The sequence below is a fragment of the Meriones unguiculatus genome, chromosome 4, assembly GCF_030254825.1.
Source record: "Meriones unguiculatus strain TT.TT164.6M chromosome 4, Bangor_MerUng_6.1, whole genome shotgun sequence".
Taxonomy (NCBI): Eukaryota; Metazoa; Chordata; class Mammalia; order Rodentia; family Muridae; genus Meriones; species Meriones unguiculatus.
In genome coordinates this window covers 38,212,383-38,232,054 of record NC_083352.1, presented here as the reverse complement: position 1 = coordinate 38,232,054, position 19,672 = coordinate 38,212,383, and the positions used below count along the sequence as shown (strand labels likewise).

The following is a 19,672-nucleotide window of genomic DNA, read 5'->3' as shown; positions in this document are numbered from 1 at the left end:
CCAAGCCAAAACCAAAAGTAGAAGGTCAAAAAAATAAGAACAGGGCAGAAATAAACAATTAGAAACAAAACAAACAAAAAATAAACAAAAGAATGAAAGAAATGAAGAGTTGGCTCTTTGAAAAGATTAACAAGATTTGGACAGACTCCTAGCCAAACTGTATGTGGATGTGTATTTGGCTTAAAAGTAGAAATACAATTATCTGTAGTGACAACGTGGGCTAGGAAGAGGGTGAGGGGTGAGAGGATGAAGGTAAATCATATGAGGGGGAGTTTACTCAATATATATATACATATATGTATGAAAACATAAGAAAATTCATATTTTAAGAACAAAAAAAATGCCAGGCAGTGGTGGGACACGCCTGTAATCCTAGCACTCTGGAGACAGAGGCAGGTGGATCTCTGAGTTAGAGGCCAGCCTGGTCTACAGAGAGAGTCCAGGACAGCCAGGGCTACATAGGGGAACTCTGTCTCAAACAAACAAACAAACAAACAAGCAAAATTAAAATTAATGTAAACCCAAAACTCCAAAACTGAGATCAATTCTAAGTGTCCAGATCAATGAATTCTTAGAACGTGGGCCAGCTGCGTGATCAGCTCTCGCATTAGGGAGCAGAACTCTGTCATCTCATACAGACACCTTATCACTCACCTTCCTCGTGTCACTGTCCTCAAGTGTGAATTCTGTCCTATCACTGAACACTAGCTTTGCCTACCTTCAACCTTAAGAGAATGCAACAATTCAAACTAATTCAAGTACTTAATACATTCTTAGTAAAATTATATTTAATACAATCTCTACTGTCAGTGTATTAAGCCAACCGTTTGGCATTTGACTATCTTCTACCCATCACACACGGATGGTTTGTCCTTCTTTCCCTGATTTCTGTTGAATTAATATGCATTATTAGTGTGCCATCCTCCTCCTTCTATAAGCTTGCAATTCACATATTCTTTACAAAGTGGCTTGAGGAAGATAAAAAGAAATTGACCTATTAACATTTTCTGTAAGTTTTTATTTCTTTTAACTTCCCAGATGATATAAAGACAGGATAATTTAAAAATATTAAAACCTCTGCCTTCTGTTTCCGTGCATTTTAACACGTTTTACTAAAAAGACTAAAATAATATTGCCAAGTTATGTTTATCTAAAGAGCTTACATTTGCTGTTTTTCATTGCTCCCAACATCTCTTTGCTTCCGTCTGACACCACCTTCTTCCGGCTTGAGGTATTTAATATCCCTGCCCTGTATACATGCTGGCAGTACCATTTAGTGTGTGTGCGTGCTGTAACATGTGTGTGTAGGTCAGAGGACAACCCGCAGGTGTCAGTCTTTTTCTACCTTGTGGGTTCCAGGGATAGAGCTTGGGTCATCAGGTTTAGTGGCAAACACCCTTACCTGCTGAGCCATTTCCCCAGCCCGGATTCTCTCAGGTGTTGATCTTCAGAAGAAATTCCTACTTACAGCTTCACTTCGGAAGGGTTTTCCCCGTGGGAATGGGATTTTAGGTTGAGGACTGCTTTCTTCCATGGTTTTGAGGCTGCCGTCCCACCGGCACCCTGAATTCCAGGACTTAGGCTGGAATGTTGGCTGTCACCTCTGTTGTTCTTCCACCAGCGTTCCCTGGCCAGAGTTAACCTTTCCCCGTTGTATTTAGTTTTCAACAGTTCCGAAGTTCACCTCTTCCTTCCCATCATTTGTAACATAGCACTCTCTCTGGGTGGTACCGGGAACTTGTTCTTTACACCAAGAAATACCTTTATAATAAAATGTATTTATATTGTATATATGCATAATATTTTATATTAGATACAATCTATAATATATATTCTATTTATAAATATAAATTTATAAGTATAATATAAACATATATTCATATTGTATGTATAAGCATACATATATACAATATAATACAATGTTTATATTGTATATATACATATACAATACTTTTGTATTGTATGTATTGATATATACTATGTTTTATATTGTATACATATAAAATTTTTAACAAGTCTTTGAGCTGGATACTGTATCTGTTTGCTGCTGGATGTTTTTATGTATTGTTAAGATAGCACGATATGCCTTAGTGAGATTCTGGGGGAGAGGCATTTTCCTCATGTGAAGTAAGCAAAGGGCATGCTCAGTCAGAACAACTATAGTATCAAATATTAAGGGTTATAAGATATATTACATAACTAAGGTCTATAGAATATTCCATCAAAACTAATCTTGTTCTTGGAGGTGCTTGGAAACCCAGGTTGAAGACCTCTGAACTAAGAAAGGAGGTCACAGTAGGGCCCAAAGTGTCATGCCCAGGAAACAACAGACCATGACGTGGTCATGAGAAATGGCTTATTTCCGACAGTCCACTCTGGGGTCATTCACAACCCAAGTTCTGTAAGCAAAGAGAAGAAAGAACAAACCATCACTGCAGGGCCAGTGCAGCATTATCACTCACTGTCTATGCAGAGATCAAGTTAGTGGAGTAAGAGGTCCTATGTCAACTGAGCCATAGGACTGAATGCATGTCCTGAAGGTGCCATCGATTTGGATGGAAGCTATATCTCCACATGCCTCAGAGAATGGACTGGATAAATAGCCAACTAGACAAAGTCTGGGGCAAGTAGATCCTCATTCTCTGTCAGTCCGGGGTGGTCTTAACTGGGTGAACTCTCAAAATCAAAAGCATTGTACCCTATTGGGGATGCTAAAAGGCAGGAATGAAAAAATGAGCAACAAAGAATTCCGTTGAAGGAAGACAATGGCAGGGTAATGGACCGTGGTAGCTTCAGAGAGAGCAGAGTTAATTGCTCGTGGGTGGATCTGTGTGGGTGCTTTGTTTTGTTTTCTTTGGTCTTTGTCTGATAGGAATCAGCAGACTGGAAGGGGGTGTTGCGTGGATAACTCTCTAATCAGGAGTCCGTGGACCGGCTTCTGGAGCTGCCACAGGCTCACTCTGTGATCTGTGAATGTGGGTGAGTATTTCTCAACTTCATGGCTGCCACCTCCAGGACTGGTTCATGGTTACTCAGGGAACATGAAATTTGGTCCACTGAGGTCACTACAGGTCACTTGAGTATGACTGAGGGACCTATGAAGCCTTGGACCTTTGCCTCAGGGGTCTTCAGGGAAGGTCATGGCCAAGGCACAGTCTGGAAGTTCGATTTTGTTTTCATGACAACGTTGATGTGTTTTCTCCTTTTATTCCATCTTCTTTACTCATCATTACTGGTGAGCTTTGAGGAGAATTGCACTCAATCGAGTTACATTCATCAGGACCTATCTTGTTCCTCTAAGAGTTTACCTTCTTGTTGAATAGTCTCACTTCATGCTATGTATGATGACCTACTAAGTGTTCTAATAAAAAAATAAAGTTAGAAGGAATGGCCACCAAATGCCACCACTTTGTGCACCTTAGTGCTAAATATTTTAAGGCAATTCTCATCTTTTATCTATCAGAAAATTATTTAGTATACTTATATTTTTCACAAGGCCTCATTGCCCAAAATAAACTCAGAACAAATATGCAAATTCATGATGTCTACAGTGTGAGTGATACATCCATGTGGACAAGGTATCCTCGTGGAATGAACAATTTCAAAGCAATACTCAGCAGGCTTTCATCAAACCCTGTTCTTTCATAGCCGTGAGGAAGAAAAGAAACAAACAAACAAATACAAGTGAATGTCCCAACATCTCTCTGTAGGACAGCCATCTGATCTCCTAGTTCCGGGACGTTTCCATTGTGTGCATCATTTTTCCTCAATATGCCTTCCTTCCTAGCAACTCTCTCTGAGGACCACCACGCTGAGCTATAAACATCACATTTCTCCCAGCTTCCTAGAGCACAGGTCTCGCCTTCCAAGTGGAGTTCCCGCTTGCCAACTTTGACACGTCTTGTAACAATAACTCCTGTGAGCTGCATTTTATGTGATGTGAGACAGGTGTGCAGCTGTTGAATACATGTCTCTCAAGAGCTTATTAAAGTGGCTAAGCCAATTAACCTGCATAGAAACGCAAAACCTTTTCCAGGAAAATATATCCGAGTTACAAGAGCTTGTGGGAACAAGCCTTTGGAGGGAAGCATGGCCTTTGATCTCAGAGACCTTTTCCCCAGGGTTGGCCTGGTCCCAGAGAGCCAGAACTATCATTATAGCTCTCTTCTGACGTCAGGAGGAAGGCTGTGCCATGAAAGACTGGCCTTGTGGACAAGGTGAGAGCAAGCCATGGAGCACAAACCGGATGAGAAGCAGCTCCTCTGTTACACTTCCTGCTCAACAGAAAGTGACTTACTACTGGGAATAAAAAGTAATTAACGGGAAGCCAAGGTGAGAAGGAAAAGCAAGCTCTACCAGGCCAAGGCTCTGGTTAATAAAGTCAGAGTTAGCTTTAGACTAGAAAAAAATCCTCCTCTAGACCAGGGTCAGAGACTGACCTCCTCCCCAGGGGACCCAGATGAAGAGAGAGTGACCTCTGGTATAGTTATGGTTCCTGGGACTCCTTGGCATAAGCCAGCAATGGCATCTTCACGCCTGAAGCAAGTGCTTCAAGAACATCTAACTCATGTCTGTGAGAGGACTCTAGTGACTCGTCCCCATCAGAGAAGCCATCTGGACATCCTGCACTATTTGCTGTTGCTGACCAAAGCCCCCTACATGAATAAGGACTTTGGCTAACAGCAGACTGAACTTACTCACGGTATAAAATGCCGGCGAAGCCTTTCCCTGCACAACTCATCTGGGATACTGGCTCTCTGGCCCCTGCTGAGAGATTCCTTTCCACCCCTTTCAACCAGTCTGTGCCCTTCAAAAATTTAGCAACTGGCCCCGTCTCCATGATGGTGTCTCGGTGTCTGAGGTGGGAAGTTAGCGTGTCTCAGTGTCTGGGGTGGGAAGTTAGTGTTATCGCTGTGGCTCTGTAAGGACCTCCTCCTCTCCCCTACTTAGTGTATATGTTTTTGGGGAAGTGTGCATGAACATGTAGGCCAGAGGTCACCATCAGTGTCTTCTTCAAACTGCTCTCCACCCTATTTTGAGTCAGGGTCTCTTACCAATCTGGGAACTTTCTAATTAGGCTAACCTTACCAGCAAGCTCCAGGGATCTGTCTCTGTCTGCCTTCCCAACACTGGGAATACAGGCACATGTGACCACAGTTGGTGTGTTATAAGGGTGTTAGGGAATCTAAACTCAGGTCCTCATGTTTGTGTGTGGCAGGCACTTTACCTACCACTGACTCTATGAATTTTGCTATTTTAGAATAAAACAAACCAAAGAATCGAAACCTTCTCCCTGTAGTTTCCCAATAATTCTAGGGAAGTGTTGAAATCACAATAAAGAAAAAAGGAGGGACATGTAAGGAGGGAGCACCATTCTCTACCCAAGGAGGAAGCATGATACAGGTGGCCCACGGAACTGGGCTAGGAATTAGGAAAGGAACAGCAAACAGCACAAGGCTCTCCAGACCACCCCTTTCCCAGGAATCCACTATTATTTAATTAACACCAATCAAGAATATGTATCAGGTCCAGGCAGAGGCCAGAGCATGCAGAATGGATTCAGAACCTCAAGACTCTGTCCCCCTCTTCTAATTTGATACAAGTACCAACTTTGAACCCCTTTCTCCATTTTTCCTAGGATCGCTCTGCCCTCTGAATCTGTCATTCTCTGTCTAAGCTCTGGCACCTGGGCAGGCAAATCTGGAGGGCTGGCAGATGCCCCAGCAGAGGAAGACCCTCACTAGACTTAGCCCAGGCACCACAGCAAGGGGATTTGCAAATGATTTGGAACCACACAGGATGGATAATGGCTCAGGTTGTTTGCTTCCTGGTATGTTCTCTGCATGTTGATTCTCTGAGCCATTCCCTGAGCTAGGCAGCAAGACGGACAAGGAGACATTTCCCTAGAATTCTTTACAGAGACCCATTAAGAAAGAGGAATTATTACTGGAGTACCCAAGGAAGCCTGAAGTTCACAGTAGTCAGTCCAGTGCCTTTTCTAGGGTACCAACAGAGATGAGGCAGCTGACCTACTGTGTCCCTGAGTCCCAACATCAGCACCTTCTTTGAGCCAGATGACCTCAAGGTGAAGATGAACCTTGAACAAATTCACAGGCTGAGAGAATGTCTGGAACCCAGCTATAAGTCTGGGAAGAAGCTTTCGAGCTCCGTGGACGATGCCTGGTCTTGCAGCACACAGATTCCTTCTTTGATCTAACTCAGTCCATGATTCCCATGCTAACTCCCCTTTCTACTCAGACCAGAACAAGGGCACTGTGATTGGATATTTCATGGTCTGGGATACTGCAGCAACAGCCTTCCTTGGGATCTCCTGGTCAGGTATGGTGTGAGCAGAAGGAGCTACAGTAGCAGAGAGAAGCTTGTGTGAGTGGTGGGAGGCTCAGAACGTTGAATCTGGATACAAAGGGCAACAGCAGAGGGCACTTAAGCCCAAGGGTGAGCCAGTGACATCTCGCAAGCTGCCACAAACAACGACAGCAACAGGTCCCTGTGAAACCGTCTCTGTTTGGATTTGCAGTCAACCAAAGCCTTACTTTTGGCTTACTTAACCCCAAATCTCTACTCCATTTCCTTCCTTCCCTGCTTTCATTCATACCTTCTCTTTCTCCTTCCTCTTTCTTTTTTTTCCTTTCCTTCCTTTCTAGCTTCTTCCATATTCCCCTCTTGTTTTCTTCAACATGAAAACAAAGTGCTCATTTTGTTTTCCACTCGTGTTGAGGCATCCAGTTCACTTCAGGAAAAGGAGGCTGCTCAAAGCTTCCGAGATGTGTCCTGGCTCGGAGGCTGGTGTGCACTGGCTGGGCCATGTGGTGGAGTGACTTTTGCGCACCCGGTGACATTATCAGCCTCTAAGCTTCTTGGTAGCAGGGCTGCAGGATGGTCAGTCTGTACTCCAGGCACCTAATACACAGTCTGCTCAAGAAAGCAGTCGTGGAATGCGCACACTGCTGAATAGCACACCCAAGTGGTTCCAGATTTCCTTTTTAGAGAAATGTTTTTGACCAAAGCACTCCAGGTTTTGCCCTGAATTTCCAATGCCCAAGCCCCTGAGGCCTAACTTCAACAATTGAGGGCAATGAATATAGCTGGAAGACCTTTGGCTTGGTAGATGTCCTCCAATACATAAAAAGCATTTCTTACTCTGGACCCATGGAAGCTAAGTGACTCACTAAGAATATAAGGAGTGATATGCAGATTCATTGAAGTAAATTTAGAGAAGAGGCAATTTAGCTGAAAATAACTTGGTCAATACACCAATCGGGTCAAATTAACTTTATGTACAATTATTTCTCAGTTTCCAGGAGATCAGTTCCAAGTCCCTTTAGGATAGCAGAATACTTGCTTAGGTCCCTACTGAAAAATGGTGTATTACTCGCATATAACCTATACTCACTGTACCACGGGCTGGTCATCACCTGTAGATTATGGGTAATTCGCTGTACAGTGTAAATAAATGTACATGTTTCTGGAGATTGACTAATGATGTTGACAATTGTTTAGAATATTTAGAAATTAGTTAGAACAACTGAAATTGCTTTTTTAGTGTAAACTCAGAACATAATTTCTATAAGAAAAGTCAAGATACATAAACCTATGATACAAAGAATCTGTCTTTTATCATGCCATGATCCTTGTATGAATTACAGTCAACAGTAATTTTGTACTTCTGGTCTACCTATACTGCCCAAGGAAATGTGTCTTGTTTTATAATTGGAATGTTCAAGCTCCCAGTGAGAGTCACAGGATTCACTAATAAGAATGGACAAAGATTTGTGATTTTCCCTGTTCTAATGAAAGCTGGCTTTAAGGGGGAAAAGTCACAAAGAATTTTATTGCTTATATTTCACATTCTCCTGAACCAATACTAGATAATATACAGTCATTGCTCCTTTTGAAGTCAAGACTCCTTTACAGTAGATAGGAATTAAAGGAAATCCTGCGATTGTGATTATGGGTATTTCTTTAATCTAAATTAGAAATGTTTGGTAAATTTAACAGCTATGAAATTCAGAGTTGGCCACTAATGTCTCAGTAGTTAATGGCATGTTATGTTCCAAATGCCTATACTGTTCAACAACATTAAACAGCAATGAGGCCCACTCCTCTCCTGAAGTCACTGCATCCATTTGGTCTTGGTACCAAGTGTCTGAAAACAGATTTCAATTGGTGTTGCCTTCTTAGAGACTGTTCCAACATTATCAGATGAGAATGGCACCATTCTTTCTTCTACTGTTCTTTTTAGAGTTTTATTTTTGCCTCTTATTTCTCAAGCCACAAGACCCTTTTGGTTTCCCTTTCAGTTTCTCACCTTCCTTTTTCTGGCCAACTAAAATTGAAAATTTCCCAGGGCCACATTTGAAATTAGGTGGAACAATTTGAATTGCTCTAGTCCCTCCCTAAATGGACGTCTCTAATACTCAGAGCTCAACTGACCACTACCACGCCAACAAATAAATCTCCAACTCTCTTGTTTAAACTCCAAACCTGCCAACTGACATCTCAGAGTGAACTCAGAAGCAATGCTCCTCTGCCTCCAAATCAATCCTCTTTTAATTTTCGTAAAGAATACCATCCAGATGGTTGTATAAGCCAGGAATCAAGTGTCATGCTGATCACTGACTGATGCCTCAACCCCAAATGCAATCCACTATTAAGTCTTGACAATGTCTCCCAGTCAGCAATGTCTCAATACCAGGTCTATAATCTAAACTGTCATCATCTCTTCTCTAAGTTTGTGCAATAACTTACTGCTTTCTCAGCCTCCACTTATCCATTTACTCTAATTCCCTTTGCACTTTAAAGCCGGAGTAGTCTTTTTGATATGTGGAGTAATGTGATCATTATCTGCTAAGCCTAAGCTTCTCAGTGTTTCATCTGCATCACACCAACCTCCCCTCTTTCAGGCTCTAGAAACAGGCCTTAAAGGATGCTCATCCTTCAATCTGGGTGCTCCTTCCTGCTAGCACCCTGATTCCTTCATCTTAGTTATCTGGTCACCTGTGAACTCATTTCTTTTTCTAAGGACTCCTTTGATAACCCTCTCAGACCCAGCCTTATCCCTCACTAGATGTATAATATACTCCTCATTGTGCAATATTCTTGCCACTGTTACACCTTTCATAATTGTGCTCCTCCATATATTTGAGTATTAAAAAAAACTATCCTTTTCTGGATAATAAGCTCATGGAAGGAGGTGATGGGTGAGTACCTGTGTCTATTTTAGCTCATGGCTGTCTTCTGGGAGCTCATTGCATGACCATAAGTCATACCCCTTAAAGATGCTTTGTAAGAGAAGAGCTTCACTATGCTCTGTAATGAATAGAAGTTCCCTCCTAGAACGCTCTTTAAGACTTTCTGCTGAGCAAAAATGATGCAGCTGAGACACTATAAGCTCTTAGCCAACCTATCATCTTAATGGATATGGTTGGAGAACAGCTTCTGTGATCAGCACTAGAAATGGCTAGAGCTTGGGAGTCCTGCAGAATGCTCTGGAATATCACTTATTGAGACAATCTTATACTTAAAATGGGGAATCTGTAATCTTTTCTTTTTCCTGACACAAACCAACAACATCAGTGCTAAGGAGCTTGCAAAGCTTTTGTCAAAAGAAATGATGCAATATGATGTCTGCCTAGAGTATTAGAGAATTGTGAACCAAGCCTACCCTTGCAAAACATCACTTTTGACAAAGATTAGGTTTCATCTGATACCTTGATGAATTTTTGCCATGCTTAAATCATATAAAAATAATATCAATTTTCCATCACAGATATGTATATGTTACTGTAAAGAGGCTCAAGTACACAATAAGGACATTTGCTCACCATGTTTGTAGCAGTTTTATTTGTAATAGCCAGAAGCTGAAAACAATCCAGATGCCCCTCAACTGAAGAATGGATACAGAAATTGTGGTACACCTACACAATGGAGTATTACTCAGCAATGAAAAAATAAGGAAATCATGAAATTTGCAGGTAAATGGTGGGAACTGGAAAGGATCGTCCTGAGTGAGCTGTCCCAGAAGCAGAAAGACACACATGGTATATACTCACTCATATAGACATATAATATACTAAAATCTGTACATCTAAAGAAACTAATCAAGAGGGAGGGCCCTGACTAAAATGCTCAATCCCCATACTGAAAGAAAAAGAGGATGGACATCAGAAGAAGAAGAAAACAAACAAGTTAGGAACCTGCCACAGAGGGCCTCTGAAAGGCTCTGTCCTGCAGACTATCAAAGCAGATGCTGAGACTTATGGCCAACTGTTGGGCAGAATGCATGGAATCTTATGAAAGAAGTAGGAAATAGTAAGATCTGGAGAGGACAGGAACTCCACAAGGAGAGCAACAGAACCAGAAAATTTGAACACAGGAGTCTTTCCAAAGACTCATACTCCAACCAAGTACCATGCATGGAGATAACCTAGAACCCCTGCACAGATGTAGCAATGGCAGTTCAGTATCCAAGTGGGTTCCATAGTAATGGAAAGAGGGACTGCCTCTGGCATAAACTGATTGGCCTGCTCTTTGATCACCTCCCCCTGAGGGGGGAGCAGCCTTACCAGGCCACAGAAGATGACAATGCAGCCACTCCTGATGAGATCTGATAGACTAAGATCAGAAGGAAGGAGAGGGGGGCCTTCCCTATCAGTGGACGTGGGGAGGGGCATGTATGAAGAAGGGGGAGGGAAGGTAGGATTAGGAGGGGAGGAGGGAGGAGTTTATGGGGGGATACAAAGTGAATAAAGTGTAATTAATAAAAAAAGAAAAAACTTATTTGCAATTTTACCCCATTCTCATGTGCTACATGATCAGAAAATTTTAAATACATTATGTTTATATTTTTCTTTAGAAAACTAGTTTTTGTGTGTGTGTGTGTGTGTGTGTGTGTGTGTGTGTGTGAAGACAGAGTGATAACACAAATATGGAGGTCAGAAGCATCTTTGCAGAATTGATTTTATCCTCTCATTTTTACATTAACTCAGGTCTCCAGCCTGGAAATCATCTCACCAGACATGGATATGCATGTGTGTGTGTGTGTGTGTGTGTGTTGTGTGTGTGTGTGTGTGTGTGTGTGTCTGTGTCTGTGTGTGTGCCTTCATTCTTTCATTCCATCCTTCCTTCCTTCTATTTATTTTTTCAGGTGATACAGATTAAACCTAGAGCCTGGCACATATTCATATTAAACAAGTGCTTTGACACTTATTTATGCCCTCAGTCCCCAAAATTGTAGTTTTAATCAGTTTCCAAAAGAAACTCATAGTTAACAAATGTTGGAGCCAACAAACTATGTAACAAGGCCTCTTCCAATTCTAAAATTATGTACATCTCAAAAACTAATGTCAAGCTGGTGACAGTATTGGGAAATTTAGTGACTACCAGATTGTTTTATTTGCATTGTCAAATATCTGGCTAGAAAGTAATTACACTTTTCATCCAGAGATTTGGTGTCTTGAGCACAGAAGCAATGGTGGAGCTGTAATATTGGCTTACATTCTTTGTGATGGATGCTGGGCTTCTAATTTTCCCTGTGTCCAAATAACATCCATCTAAGGTCAACTTGACAGATGGTTGTCAAGGTCATACCATGTCAGGGAAGACGATGGTTCTGTAGATGACCCCTAACTCTTGGTGAACATCTAGTATGTTTCTCTTGATAATTCAGAGAAATCACTGTGATTATAACTGCCCAAACTAGCTAGAAGCTGACAACCCTTGTCTGAAAAAGGAGGAGGAGATAGCAAGTAAATGTGTATTTTTTTTTTCTGTGTAGAAAGTACCTTATTGGTTCAAACACCTGCACAGAACAAGAAGAGGCAATGGCATTGAGCCAAAGCACATCCAACATCACCTGGAGCAAAGGGGTGGTTGTGGCAAAGTTTTCTTGGTGGTAGGTAGGCTGAAGAGAATTAACATAGCAGAATCCATAATGAAAGACAAAGAACCAGAATGTCAAACCTTAAAAGGCAACTGGAAAATGAACTTAAAATCTGTGGCCACCATGGCCATCTGTGGACTTGAGTGAGGAGCTCAAATGTCTTTTCTATATGGAATCTTAACACCACCCCAATTACCAGACTTCTTCCTTGGGATATCCACGTAGCTTTGAGTTGTTCTTCAGTATCAACTGAAGATTCCTTTTGTCCTTCAAACTAAAATTTACTTGACATTAAAAAATAATGTTTTTGCTCAATATGCAATTAGCTCTTAACCATTTTAGAGCACCAGTGGGTCCCAGTTGCACCATTCCTGGCTTCTTTGAGCCCGGAACTCTTTGCCAAGTAACTCAATGGCCCCACTGGGTAAGGCTTTGGAGATTGTGCTGACAAACATTGAATGTGTCAAGATTTGGGCTGAGGGAGGGTGGGCTCTTTCTCACTGCTCAATTTTTCAGCGTTGCTTTATCTACCTGACAGGAAGACTTGAACTACTGCCATTTCTAAGTTGTGCTTCTAAATATTGATGTAACGGTGAGATTCAAAGTGTCATAACACAGCTCACTGGTGCAAAGAAGATTGTCCAGGCCTCACAGAGAAGTCTGTACAATGTCCCATCGGGAGTGGAAAAGGAAACAGAAGATGGAAGAAGAAAAATAAAATCCAGGCATGTTTAGAAGACAAGCATGACACTTTGCTTAATCTTGTAGAGACAAATGAGCACTTGCTAGGCCATTGTCTGAGGCTGAAGGGCACAAAGGAGGCAAGAGAATGGACAGCAGTGACATGACTCCCTCAGCCCTTTATTGGCAGAAAAAGAGCACTGGGGCATTGCATCCTGGGCTGGCCAGCCTGAACCCAGAAAGACTTCAGCTGGGTATTCAGTTTTGAAGGACCATAAAGTGTCTAAGAAAAAAAAAAAAACTTTTCATCTAATTTTTATGAAAACTCCAATCCAGATATTTGGCTAATATCCATGAAGGTGACCAAGGAATGTTTTTTTTTTTTTTTCAGCCTCTTCTCATTGTTACTATTCAAGCAGTTTTACCATGTCCTATTAGCTGCTTAGCTATGGCTCAGAAGAGGTGATGGGCCCTTCTTACATGTAAGCTGTTCTGGGGAGCAACGAGACCTAGTATAAAGAAATTGCCTTTGAGATTCATCACATATTTAGCGATGCATAAATTAAGATTCTCCCAGATGACAGAAAACCAATGTTCTCTAAGACAACAGTAAGAGCGCTAGAATATGACCACTGCCCCTTCATTGGATTTCCTTCCGCCTTGCCCCCACTGGTTTCTATGGCTATAGCACTGACAGAGTGGCATGCAAACAAGGCATGTGGAAGTTGGGGGGTAGCAATTGTGCAGCTGGTGCCTTTTAGAACATTAAGAGTTTAAGGTCAACAGGAAAGAGGAGAAAGCCAGCCAGATATGATGAAAGGTGAGTATTGTGGAAATATTCATCTTGCTGGTCCTTAGGCCAATGACCAGATAACTGTAGTATCCCTTCTAAGATGCCTATGCATGCAATCTCTTGTATTCGTCGATAAATGCTTCTGAAAGTGACCTTAATGGGCATCAAACTCTTCTCTTTTAGACCTCATCAAAACAGACTGAACTCTGAACTTGGCCCTTCACATAAGTCTCCTTAGATTGGCCTATACTTGCTTAGTCTAGCATCTGACTTCATAGCCATAACTGGGGTCTCTATTTTAGATAAAGAAGTACCTCTGAACACTTGTGTTACTGTTTGAGCCACAGATATTGCCCCATAAATACATACTTTGGGTGCCTGCTCACATGGTACTATTCACAGATGCTGCAGGACCTTTAGGAGATAGTAGGTCTCTAGGAATGGGTCGTTGGCTGTTGCTGTCTGGTCTCCGATTTTAGTCTTTCTGTCTGACCCCTGGTCCACTGTGATGTGAATGGCTGTCCTCTGCCACAGGCTCCACAGACCGTAATGCTCTGCTCAAGTGCATGCTGCCAAGTGACTTCAACCTTTGAAGCCAGGAGCAAACACAAACCCTTCCTCTCTTAACTGATTTCTGTCAGATATATGTGGTCACAGTGATGGCAAGTGTAACTGATTCTCCTTCCCTGATCTGAAGCATCTCCTGTCCAGTCTTGGGGACTGATGGGTATGCTCAGAATCCCTGGTGTCACTCTGAATGTGTCCCTCCAAGGGGAAGAAACCTGTTTGTTCTTCTGCCCAGCGTGGACTTAATGCACTGTGTGCTGGCCTTGGTGAGCGCCTACCTGTGGATGCTCTGTGGCAGCTTTCAAGGCTGCACCGCAGCTTGGCAGTGGGGCTGCCTTCTGCAGTCTTCATAGTCCGTGTTCTGTGCTCATTTGAGAACCCCTGAGTACCCTGAGTTCTCTCCACGTGGCCACCTCCAGACAGCGTCCTCCGAACTCCTGTAGAATGCCCACGCCCTCGGTGCGGGCCATCTGTGACTCAGCTCTGGATTACTCATTCTTCCCTCCACTCTGTCCCACGCCTGTCAGGGGCCCCCTCTCCCATAATCCACTGTGCTTTCACAATTCTCTCAGCTGTTCCTTCCCCCAACCCAGGCCAGTGAGATCTCTGCTGCTTCTATCTACCACCCACCAGGCTGCTTTTCATCTATCCCTTATTTCTTTTAGGCTTTTATCAATAGCTGGCTCCATAATGACAAAAATCAGTATTATAGTATTGGGGAGAAGTGCCTTAGCCATAAGTCTGAAAAACACATTTGCACATCACTTGCTGAAAGAGTGAATGCATTGTAACAAAGTGTTTTGTCAGTATTGAATTCCCTCATACTTTACCTATGTTTGTGTGTGTGTGTGTGTGTGTGTGTGTGTGTGTGTGTGCGCAGAAAACTTGCTTCTCACTTATGGGTTCCGGAGACTGAAGCCAGCTCTTCCAGTTTGGCAGCAAACACCTTTGGCTGACCCCGGATCTCCTTAGAAAGATATTCAGTGGACACGATGATAGTATCTGCTACCTTTCACAGTAGCCAAGGCAGGTTGTAGCATTACTCACTTCATTACAGTAAAAGAGTTTTGCTTCCCAATTATCTAGATGCATAAAAGGAGTCAGCAGTAACAGTTAGCATATAATTCTTTACCAAACAATTGTGAGTGCTTTGATTTTCCATTTTCAAAGCTGAGAGGAAAATTTAAAGTGTATAGAAATGTAAATATACTGGGTGAAATTCTCAAGGAATAAATAAAAAAATAAATTATTTTTTAGAGCATATACAAATGGTATATTCAATTCCTTTGTAAAAAGTCAATGAGCAAACTAAAACTGATCTCTCTCATATATTGAAAATGTTGTGCATGAAAATCAAGCATGAGCAAGGGAACCAGGAAATGACATTGTACTTTCTGATATCATAGAGCTCAAGAATGGGATTTTATAAATGCTCTAATAGAAAATCTTTGCAGTTTAAGCATCTGGCAGAAGATTCTTATCCAGAACATACAAAGAACTCAAATAACCAAACAACAAGAAAACAAGTAACCAGTTAATAAATGGAATAAGCAAATGGACAGTTCAGAAAAGAACAAAATGGAGCCTCAATAGGTACTGTTGAAATACAAATCAAAAACACACCGAGAGTCCAGCGTATCCCAGTCAGAATAGCAGGCGCTAAGAAAACAAACAACAAGAAATTTTGGCACAGACGTGGAAAAAGGAATCCTTGTGTTCTGTGGGTGGGAATGTGAGCTAGTTCAACCCACCCATGAAAATAAATATGGACGCTTCTTAACGAACCAGAAACAGGATCTACCATTTGACCAAGCCACACCACTCCTGAGTATTTATTCTCAGTCTTACAGCAGAAACGCTTGCAGGCCAGTTCACTGCAGAACAGCTCACAGCAGCTAAGGTACGGAACCAACCTAAGCGTACAGGAACAGAGGAAAAAATAAGGAAAATGCACCACATGCACACGGAGCCTTTTATATCTTTCGTGGGAACTCGGGTGCAATTGGAGATGATTAAGCAAAGTAAGACAGCCTCAGGAAGACGAAGATCATATGTTTTCTCTCATTTGTCATTCTTGGATTTTATATAGTCACATCAAATCATGTGTGCGCGTGTTAAATGAGAGCACAAGTGAAACTGCCTTGGTGAATAAGGGGATTGGTGTGAGCAGGGAGAGCCAAGGAAAGGGGGTGCTAGGGCCATGACAGGTAGAGAAGGCAATGAGTTCAATATAAAAATACACCTTTAATAAAAATTTAAGTTTAAAAAAATTACTAAAAAAGTTAATGTACCCGTAGAACATAGTTCTTAAGTAAACAAATCCCATCCTTTAACCGTGGTCCTCAAAGGACTCTGCCTTGTCTTCCTGCGCAGACTCCGTGGCATTTGAGGTTGGGAAGCAGGGAGAAGCCGTTAGGTCAGCGCACTCACCTGGCCAGTAATACATATAGACCTTCCTCCTGGCTTTCATCAGGGTGACCCACAGTGGCTCTGAGCCGTTCCACCAGAGGGGCATCAGGCTGTCTCGGTTGACCCCGATGTCGAATGACTTGTTGGTTCTGGGGTCCCACATGTAGTTCCCAATCATCTGGTGGACCTCACAGTGACGGCCTGCAGGGACAAGGGGGCACACGCTCACTTTACTCCTCGCTTTTAATCTGCGCTTAGTCAGAGTGCAACAGAGAAGGCACCGCAACTTGTTCCCTTCTGTCGTTACTATGGAGGCTTCTTTGTCACAGATGGGGCAGTGAGGACAAACAAGATGGCCACCAAGAGGTTCTGGGACAGCCCGGTCTGCATACCAGGATCCAGGTGTGCCAGGGCAGTGTAATGAGACCCTGTCTTGAAAATAAAACAGATGTCCACTATTTGACTGAGAGCAAGTGGGTTCCCTTGGCACGAAGCTACACCTTCCGACTGCTCTGTTTTAAGTTGCTTTAATGGACTTGGCTTAGCAGTCAAGGAGCTTGCCGCCAAGCTTGAGGGCCCGAGTTCAATTCCTAGAACCTACACAATGAAAGGACAGAACTGATTCTCTCAAATTATCGTCTGACCTCTGGTCTTCTGACTTCTCTGTGTGTGCAGGCACACACACACACACACACACAGCCAGACAGATAACAAATTGTAGCTACAGTGAGGATTCTTTGGGTAGAATTTGGCCACCTCAGCCATCTCTCCACAGCCTGAGGTCCATGTATGCCTCAGCCTGGAGAGAGTGAATTCTTGTGACAGGTGGCTTAGAGTCTCGCCCCTGAGACAGTCCTGCATCCCTTCAACTCTCCACCCACAAGATTAGGGACCCAGCTGGTAGGAACATGACTCTTTCCCCTTCTCAGAAGAGACAAGTTACTGCTTCATTGTTTTAAAAAAACAAGTAAGAAAACATCATTCGTCATGGAGTTAGGTACCAAAACGGGCAGCTTCTGTGAACAGAGCTCTGACCCGGAAGAGATGCCAGAAGCGAAATGTGCAAATGCTGGGACTCTTTGAAACATTAGATTGAATTACTTATTTTTAGAGGAATCTGTTACATCTTTAAAGTAAAAAAAAAAAAAAATAACACAAACAGTAACAAGGGCATCAAAAACTGCTGCCATTTGAGCAAGCATCATTCTGTACTGGGAGAAAACACACTTTACGCAAACTCCATGAGTAAGCATAAGCCTCCGTTTGCGGCTGTTGTTTCTCCTGGACTCCCTGCCCCCCAACAACTCTATTTTAAAAACAAAAACAAGGAGGAACTACCGGGAACAAAATTACTAAAAGGAAAAGCTTTACAACTCTCATCAAAGAAACCCAGACATTCCACAAACCGAGTTTTAAATTTAAAGCCTGAAGATCTAAGCAAAAGAGTTTTTACTCAAAGCTCTGCTCTTAGCAGTTTTATCCCCACGAAAGCTTTTGCTTGTGAACTAATAAAATTTAAAAGTGAAACAGAACAGAGAGAATAGAATCACTGAGTGACTTCTCCACGATGAAGGAATTTCGACTGACACTAATTCACACACACACACACACACACACACACACACACACCTATCTACTGTAAGAAGCATAGAGAGTCAACTGGGAAGCATTGCCTCTGCCTTCAAGTGGTTTTTAATTTCATCCCCAACAGAGGGCCTTTGCACAAGCAAGCCCAGCTTCCAGGGACAGAAGCTAGGAGGGGACCAGCCCCGCTGCTTTCCTTCAAAATCATGACCGTCAGCAGTGTTGAGGGGAACTGGCAGTGTGCTCTAACTAGATCATCAAGTGGAGGAATCTTTCTTCTTGATTCAAATCTATTCCCTCTCTTAGTTCAGGAAAGCCGAAGCACATTAAGGAAGCCCCCCTCCCTCTTGGCAAAAGTGCTTATGGTTTCTTCCTTCAAAACAATGAGTTCAGACACTTACCTTACAGCTGCTTGCTCATGCCTCCATGAGGCAATCGTGACACTATCCACTGCAAAGGCAGTTTACAGAAGATGCTGAGTGCTGAGAAGCACAAAGCAATTAAATAATAATAATTCCTAAAATACTTAAACTATCCCCAAACCCCACAGTGCCATATGGTAATTCCTGTGTACCGGCTGGTTGTATGTCAACTTGATGCAAGCTGAAGTCATCAGAGAGGAAGGAGCCTTGGTTGAGGAAAGGCCTCCGTGAGATCTAACTGTAAAGCATTTTCTCAGTTAGTGGCCAATGGGAGGGGGCCTAGCCCATTGGAGGGGGTTCCATCCCTGGGCTGGTGGTCCTGGGTTCTGTAAGAAAGCAGGCTGAGCAAGCCGTGAAGAAGCAGCCCCCTCCATGGCCTCTGCATCAGTTCCTGCCTCCCGGTTCCTGCCCTGCTTGAGTCCCTCTCCTGACTGCCTTCAGTAATGAACAGCAACAGTTTGGAAGTGTAAGTTAAATAAACCCTTTCCTCCTCAACTTGCTTTTTGGTCATGGTGTTTCCTAGCAACAATGGAAACTCTGATTAAGATGCCCCTCTTCCTTCAACCTCCATCCTCACTGCTCTGAATCCCAAAAGGGCAAACCCTCCCATCCTCCCTTATTCTCTTCCATCTAGCTGAACATCAGCCTCCTGGGTCAGCCAATTTGTTCAAGAAAAATCAAAATAATAAAAAGCTGACTTCCTGGAAGGCAGCAGGAGGCTGCATGCCCCTAGCCCAGCTGCCCTATTTTTTCTCCCCCACCTCAGCTGTCTTTGCTCCCAGGAGGTAGAGTGTGTGAGGTGAGGTGGGCAGTGTGTGCCTGAGTCCTGACTCCAGCAGATTCCTTTTGCCTAGCCTCTCTCTCTCTCGCAACTCATCCCTGCATCCTGGAGTTAAAGTGGTAGCTGAGAAGACAGAACAGAACAAAACAAAACATGATGTACCAGCTTCACAGCCTACGAGTGCTCATCTCCATATTCCTGCCTGACCCATATCTATTTTTATACATCTGCGGAGCTTGATTTTTTTCCCCCTCTGGTTTATGCTTTTCATGGTTGGCTATCTGGAGCATTTGCTCAAAGCTTTGGGAGAAACTTCCCTCAGCACAGCTCTCGACATTTTTCCCCCCAGGGATGAAGCAAAGTCTTACATTGTGCGTTCTTGATGCCATGGTGGCAAGGAATCACCAGAAGTTTTATAACCCTGAATCAAACCCTATCACTGCAGAATTCAACAGCCTTCATGTGACACAGAAAAACAGAGGCTCTGTTCACTGTATCTGTCACTAGCGGTCACAAAAACTTTCTCTTGACTG

At 42.8% G+C, this 19,672-nt stretch overlaps 1 protein-coding gene across 2 annotated transcripts in view; it reads right to left on the bottom strand.

The window, feature by feature from the left end:
- The window catches only part of Enpp6 (ectonucleotide pyrophosphatase/phosphodiesterase 6), a 103,300-nt gene that overhangs the window by 39,747 nt on the left and 43,881 nt on the right, over positions 1-19,672 (bottom strand). Inside the window, exon 2 of one of the 2 annotated variants that reach the window (XM_060381748.1) lies at positions 16,374-16,553. The exons of the other annotated variant lie outside the window; for it this stretch is intronic. Coding sequence (XP_060237731.1) covers positions 16,374-16,553 — 180 coding nt within the window. The remainder of the gene's footprint in view (positions 1-16,373; positions 16,554-19,672) is intronic. 2 annotated transcript variants of the gene reach the window in all.